Source organism: Arvicola amphibius, chromosome 1, assembly GCF_903992535.2.
Source record: "Arvicola amphibius chromosome 1, mArvAmp1.2, whole genome shotgun sequence".
In the NCBI taxonomy this organism is placed as follows: Eukaryota; Metazoa; Chordata; class Mammalia; order Rodentia; family Cricetidae; genus Arvicola; species Arvicola amphibius.
Window position 1 is genome coordinate 154,463,190 of NC_052047.1, and position 7,782 is coordinate 154,470,971.

The 7,782-nt window shown below is 42.0% G+C and overlaps 1 protein-coding gene across 1 annotated transcript; it reads right to left on the bottom strand.

Moving 5' to 3' along the window:
* Positions 1-6,599: 6,599 nt before the first annotated feature.
* On the bottom strand, positions 6,600-7,529 carry LOC119804575 (olfactory receptor 10V1-like). Its single transcript, XM_038315969.1, is given in 3 exon segments — positions 6,600-6,673; positions 6,676-7,141; positions 7,143-7,529. Coding segments are annotated over 3 exon segments (927 nt in total).
* Positions 7,530-7,782: the final 253 nt, after the last annotated feature.

Genomic DNA, 7,782 nt, shown 5'->3' on the forward strand with positions numbered 1-7,782 from the left:
ACAAGCAAGCAAGCGAGCAGACATACATTTTTTTTTTTTTCTGTCCTAGACAGAGAATGTGGTGTGACGGGCTTGTCTGGGGTTTCTGTAACCTTCCCATCCTCACAATGATGAATTACCACCTGGAACTGTATAGTGAATCCATCTCTGTTGGTGGAAGAGTCAGAGGACCAGCAGGTGGCAATTGAAGTGCTGGGATTAGAGGCATGTGCCCCCCACTGCCCAGCTGATCTCTGGCTTCTTTATGTGTGTCACAATCTCCAAGAAATAGGAAGACCTTCAGGTAGATAAGGATATGTCCCTGAAAATGGGAGGGGCGATTTGCTCAGGACTTTCCTGGGGGAAGCTTAGAAGCAGTATTCCTGAGAGAAGGCATAAATGATTAATAAGAAATTTCCTATTAATTCAATATCCCAAAGTTGTACAAATATAAAAAACCCTACCCCAAAGCATATAACTTGCAGAGATTATAGCCATCATGTGATACCTGGATCTTTGTAAAGCAGCTGTGCTGGCTTTATGAATTTAACTGTTCCCATTCAGATATGGTTGTCCGTGTCATGCTGAGAATCAAACCCAGGTTGTCTGGAGTAAGACAGTATGTGCTCTTAGTAATTGATACATCTCCCCAGTTCTCTCTTGGACTAGTTTTGTGGGAAGTATGTGTAAGTATTGCTGTATTGAGGTGGAAAGTCCCGTGAATATTGGAGACACTGTACTGCAATGCCTGCTCTATGCTCTATGTGCCTATGGTACGGTTGGCCAGGCAAGGGGTTGGAGAGTCACTAAACACAACCCACACACACACACACACACACAAGAGGAGGAGAGAGACGACGAGAGAGGAGACGGAGTGATGAGCGAAGAGACCGGAGATGACCTGCAGAGAAGATAGACCAGGTGAGAGAGAGAGAGAGAGAGCGAGAGCGATGAGGAGACTGGAGAGAGAGACGAGAGAGATGAGAGAGAGAGGAGAGATCATCCTTGAACAAGAAGGCCAATAATGACCCCTTGAATCAAGCATGCCAGCCAACTTCTTTGTGTTCCAGGGCAGCTTCTACTAGTTGCCGTCCCTGACTAATGGCCACCACCCTAACTCTCATCTGCAAGCCCACCAGAAACTACTCCGCTGCCATCAGGAACTCCTGAGGGGTTCATGCTCAGAGCAGCTGCAGGAAAACAAGTTGTTTACAGGAAATTCAGGTTCTGGGACTCTACAGTCACCAACAAGAAACCATACTTAATTGGCTGTTTTAGTGGGAACTTGAAATTTAAGAATCATGAGAAAAATGTGGACAGTTCATTGCCTGGTCTTATGGGGTTTCAGAAAGCAATGAAGAGTCTATCAGGAACAGGGATAAGGGCTATTCAAATGATACATTGGCTAAGAATCTGTGTATTGATTGGACTGGGACAGAAGACCAGTGACTTGAAATGTCCTATATTTTTCTGGAATAATACAAGTTACTTGGAGCCCAGAAAACAAGCTTGGATGCTGAGCATCGAGCTATAGGACTTAGTATTTGCTCTGCTAGAGTTTGGTTTTGTTTTGGTCTCATATTTCCTGTGATGCTCCGATTTCTTCCCTTTTGAAATAAGAATGTTACTCTGTGCCATCCTATGTTGGAATTACATAATTTTAAAAATTTTATAGAAGCCCACACTTAAGAGACTTTGAATTTTAGAGGAAATTTGGACTTTTAAGGTTGGACTATATTTTGCATTATGAAAAATAACTGAGAGCTTGGGGACAGGCAGCTGAAGGTTATTGTTTGAAAGTGATGTGTTTGTGTGTCTAATTAACAAATGGTGGAGTGGTGATAGTTTTAAGTATCGGTTTGGCACAATCTAAATCACCTAGGAAATGGTCTCAATGAAGGGTTGTCTGTATTGGGTTGGCCTGTGGGTATGTCTATGGGGACTGTCTTACTAAGTTAACTAATATGGGAAGACTCAGTTCACTGTGGGTGGAGTCCCTGACCTATATAAGAATGGGGAACTTGAGCCGGGCGCAGGTAAGCAAGCAAGTGAGCAGGCTTGTATTCATTTCTCTCTGCTCTTAGCTGTGGAAGTTATATGCCAAGCTGTTTGAAGTTCCTTGTTCCACTTCCTTCAAAATTATGAATTGTAACCTGGGATTTGAAGCTGAAATAAATCATGTTTCTTCTAAGTTGTCAGGCTAATCATAGCAATGGAAATGAAAATAGGACATTAACAATATAGTGCATTAAATTAAAAAGCAAAGAAACAGATACAAAAAAGAGGAACAGGACAAATACAGGGCCGAGACACCTCAAAAACAGTTCAAAAGTAAAGTAATCATTTCACAAAGTATAGACTTCTCAACTTACTTGTCTCATTGCCACATCAAAATACCCGAGAAAAAGCAACTGAAAGAAGAAAGGATTTATTTTGTCTCCCACTCTGAGTACAGAATCCATCATGGAAAAGAAGCATGGCAGCCAAACCATGCAGAAAGTGTAAATCTAGTTTCATTGAAAAGCAAAATACCATTAACTACCTTTGTTACTCACCTCTAGACACCAGGTACGAGGCAGTGAGTCAGATAGCCTTGTGCTTATGCCACTGGCATTCCAGTGAGGAGATAGAAGTATCCGCTGAAATAAATAAGATTATGGGGTAGTTCAGAAGATAAAAAGCATTCTAGAGCAAAATGGAGCAGAGAAAGGATAGCAAGTAACTTAGTAGTAAGCTACTGTCCCTGAAAGTGTGGTAAAAGAATGGCGAATCTTGGTAGGAATGTGGCCCACTCTGGCTGAGATGGGCTTTGTGTGGGAAGAATGCGTAGTAAGACTGTATGGAGGAGCGAAGCACAACCATGTGACCTTTCTTAAATTGCTTTTATGTTGCTGTGATATGACACCATGACCACGCAACTCACAGAAGAGGTTATCTGGGGACTTCCAGCTTCAGAGGGTTAGAGTCCATGGCTGCCATGGAGGTGAGGCAGCAGGCAGACAAGCATGGCCTGAGACTAGCAGCTCATAGCGTCTGTCTTGACTTGCAAGCATGAGGCAGAGGGCTAACTGGGAATGGCAGGGGCTTTTGCAACCAGCCTCAAAGTCCATCTCTAGTGGCACACACCTCCTCCAACTAGGCCACACCTCCTAATCCTTCCCCAAACCCTTTACCAGTTAAGGACTAGGTATTGAAACGTACATCCCTGTGGGGGACATTTTCATGCATGCCACCACATGGACTTTCAGTGCAGGACTTTTCATCTCTGAGTGCACAGAGAGACACTTGGGTATTAGAGAAGAGGGTTGACATGATCTACCTCACAGATTGTGTTTAGACAGCCAGAAGGGGGCAAGGTTGGGCCATATGCCCGCCACTGAGCATATGTTCTATAGAGATTGATTTTATAGTTACTATTATTTATTGGTTGATGTTGGTGGTGAAACTGAGGGTTTCACACATGCTGGGCAAGGGCTGAATGGCTGAACTAAACTTTAGGACCTGAGTGTCTTTTATAAACAAGAATTAGCTCTATATCTGAAAAGTCAGTAACTCTAGCAGGGACTGTAGAGGTAGCTGTGTGATAGAGCCCTACGTGCTTGCCACGAGGACCTGGGTTCAGTGCCCAATGCTCCATAAACTGAATGTGATATATAGACTAGGTGTGATGGTGTGCACTTGTGATCTCAAGCACTTGGGAGGTGGGAGGGTCAGAGGTTTAAAGTTGTCATACTGGACTACCTAGTAAGTGTGAGGCCAGCTTGACTAATATGACACCTTGTCCTCAAAAACAAAAAAAAACCCCAAAACAAAAACAAACAAACGAAAACAAAACAAACAAAAAACCCAAACCCAAAGCAAGCAAGCAAGCAAGCAAACAAACAAACAAACTAAAAACAAAACAAAACCTCCAAAGCACAACAAACAAGAAAAAGAATGGTATTCTAAATTCAAGAACATCCCCAATGTATCCTTCTCCCTTTATCCTGAGATAATTCTTCTCCAAGACTTGAATATATGGTTTATATGAAGTTAAAAATTATCGTTTACTAAATTCTTACTTTATGCAAATTCTCAGGAGTAGAATATCTATATCGGTGCTTCCCAGCTTTTCTAATGCTGAGACTGTTTAATACAGTTTCTTCATGTTGTGACTTCCCAAGCATAAAATTATTTCATTGCTACTTCATATCTGTAATTTTTCTGCAGTTATGAATTGCCATGTAAATATCTGATATGCATCTGATATAAGGCCCTGAAGGGGTTGTGACTCACAGTTGGAGAACCACTGATCTATAGTATTCATGTTTAAGGTCCTATTGCTATATAAGGGAAAATTTTATAATATAGAGTTGATAAGGGTTGAAATATTTACACACTTGTGAAATCAATATCACATTCCAGATGGTGAACACATCCCCTGCTGGACGCTCCATGTTCCATTGTTACATATAAGAAGAAGTGAAAGAATCACTAACCCTAACCCTAACCCTGACTCTAACCCTAACATCCTAACCCTAACCTCATAAATATCTCTTAACACCACTAACCCTTTGAAAAAAATCAATGGCAGAGCATAGTGGCACTCACCTTCAATGCCAGCACTTGGGAAGTAATAATAATTACTAGGTAGTTATAATAATTACTAGACTAACAATTAGCTAGGCTGGTTTGCCAGAGAACCCTAGGAAATCCACCTGTCTTTGTTGGCCAAGTGATGGGATCCCAAAGGCACAACATTCTGCCAGGTATTGGTACTAGAAATCTAATTCAGGATCTGCATTTTACTAATTGAAAATATATCACCAGCTCCAAACTGCTCTTTTAAAAATTAGTATCCACTGTTGATAGTACTAGGTGTCATAAAGACATTTTCATATAAGTATATAACATACTTTGACCATGGTCCTCTCTCATACTCCCTACCCTCCTCTTCCTCATGTTAAGTTCTTTTTCATTCTTTTCTGGGGGTGTTGAGACAGGGTTTGACCCAGGTTAGTTTTGAACTCTCTTTTGTAACAGAGGATGAGCTTGCTCTCCTGAATCTCCTGTCTCCACTTCTCAAGAACTAGGATTACAGGCATGAACCATATAGTTATGTAGTGCTGGGGATCAAGCTTCCTATTTGCCAGACAGGGATTCTTTCAACTAAGTTACACTCCTCAATCATGAGTTGATTTTGTGTTATGGTATAAAATAAATACAAAATCTGCCACAATATGTTTGAAGAACTGTCAGATAGAAATGACCTCTAGAGAGGAGAAACAAAAGGACCCATAGAAGAATGTGAGTCATAGACAGACTTTAGCCTGAGATGAAGTTTAACAACCTGAGTTGTCTTGTAAGGAATGGCCCATCTTACAAGGTAGTGATGACTCCTACTGAGAGCCAGAGTGGATCCTGATGACTGTCCAGGAGAAACTCTTTTTGATTTATACTATGAGTATGAGTGTTGCCTGTATGCATGTATGTGTACCACATGTGTTCAGTGCCTGAGGAGGTCAGAAGAGGGCATCATCTTTCCTAGAACTGGACTTAGGGATGGTAATGAACAACCATGTGGGTGCTGGGAACTGAACACAGGTCCTCTGCAAGAACAAGAGGTGTTCTTATCCACTGAGCCATCTCTCCATGTCCAAGAAGAAGAAGAAGGAGAAGGAGAAGGGGAAGAGCAGGAGCAGGAGCAGGAGGAGGAGCAGGAGAAGGAGGAGGAGCAGGAGAAGGAGGAGACAACGACGATGATGACGACAGTTATTCTCAAAAATTGTAAGATTCAGTGATGCTTGCTTTCATCATGTCCATAGTTTTCACTTATTATATTAAACAACTTTCCCCCTTTTGCACTTTTTCATTGTTGAAATCTCTTTAAAAAGTTCTGAGCCCTGTTGTGAGTTTTTGTTTTCATTAACAACAACAGAATACTAAAGAAAAGTTCTCCTACATGTTGCTACTACTATTATTCATTATTATTGTTTTCATTCAGTACCTGGTTGTACAATAAGCAAACTGGAGCCCACAGAGATGGGAAACTTGTCTGCAGTTACATATGGTCCTTTTGGCAAAGCAAGCCCGAATTATACAAACATCATTCATAAAGAGTTTAGTCTTTAGATTTGTAAATACTGTGTTCTCATCTTAGATACAACTTTTTTTAAAAGCTACTTATATTTTTTCCTCTGAAAAATTAGCATGGTATACATGAGTTAATCCATACAAAGTGTCTGGTACGTAATAGCTGCCCTATGAATGTTGCTTTGTTTCTCTCATTCATGTCTAGGGCATAATATTGCTTTATGTGATATAGCTTTATTTTCAGAAAGACAGAAGCATACATTTTCTCTAGAAGTCAAATCAGACCATGTGTCTCCAAGTGCTGAGGACACTCCTGAATTATGCTTGTCGTTCCACCATTATTCTATTATTATAATCAGTTGTTTTATTTGTCTTGAGGCAGGATTTTCCTATGTAGCTTAGTGGGCTTCCAACTTGCAATCCTTCTGCTTCCGCCTCCCGAGTACCAGAATCACAGATTGCACCATGTAACCTTCATAATTAGTAATAACATTTCATTTCATTTTCAAAAGTGCCTTGATTGAAATAAATCACAAGATCACCCCCCTCTAGAACTTTCCCAAGGCCTTCTTTAGAGCGTCTTTCAGTTCCTTGTTCCTCAAACTGTAGATCAAAGGGTTAAAATGGGTGTGATAAATGTGTAGACCACAGACACCATTCGGCCCATCTCAGGAGAGTAGCTGGAACTGGGAGACAAATATATAAAACTGGTGCAGCCATACTGCAGGAGGACCACTATGATGTGGGAAGAGCAGGTAGAGAAGGCTCGATGTCGCCCTTCAGCAGAACGGGTCTGTAAAATGGTTGTGATGATGAAGACATAGGAGACAGAGATCAGAGATAGGGGGATGCTCAGGACGATGAAGCTGATGATATACAGGGCGGTCCTGTGAACGTGTGTGTCTGCACAAGCCAGGCGCATGACTGCAGGCATGTCACAGTAGAAGTGGTAGATCTCATTGTTGTGGCAGAACGGGAGATGGAAGATCAAAACAGTTAGTGTCAGTGACAGAAGGAATCCCAGGAACAGGGACCCCACCACCATCTCCACACACAAGGACCAGCTCATGAGAAGTGTGTATCTCAGGGGGGTAGCAGATTGCAACAAACCGGTCGTACGCCATGACTGCAAGCAGGACATTGTCAGCTCCGCCCAAGAAGACAAAGAAAAACATCTGAGTGCCACAACCAGTAATGGAAACAGGAGTTTTGCCCATAGAGAGAAGGTTTGCCAAGGCCAAAGGTGCAATGGCTGATGTGTAGAAGATTTCCAGAACTGCCAAGTTAGCCAAGAAAAAGTACATGGGGGTGTGGAGCGAGTGGTTAGTATGGACAACCACAGCGATTGTGGCGTTTCCACTGAGGCTGGTCAGGTACATCACTAAAAAGGCCACAAAAATCACCATCTGCACCCCAGGGTCAGGTGAGAATGGACGGAAGAAGAATTGGATATTAGCAGTTTTATTTATTGTTTCCATGGGGGAGTGTACAAGGCCTACTCAAAGAAAAATGGTGGGAGTCTCAAGGTATTCCTCACTGAGTATTAGGCCCTGCTTCAACCTCCATTTGCTGCTAGAGCACCTTCCAAGGCACCTCAGCAACGTGCATAGTTTATTCCACAGAAGTCCATGGAACCGATGACCTGTACATTTGCCATCTCGTTCTCTCTTTTCTTTCTCTCCAGTAACAAAGACTGAGAAATCCTCAGTGGTGGGAGCTTTGATGACATCT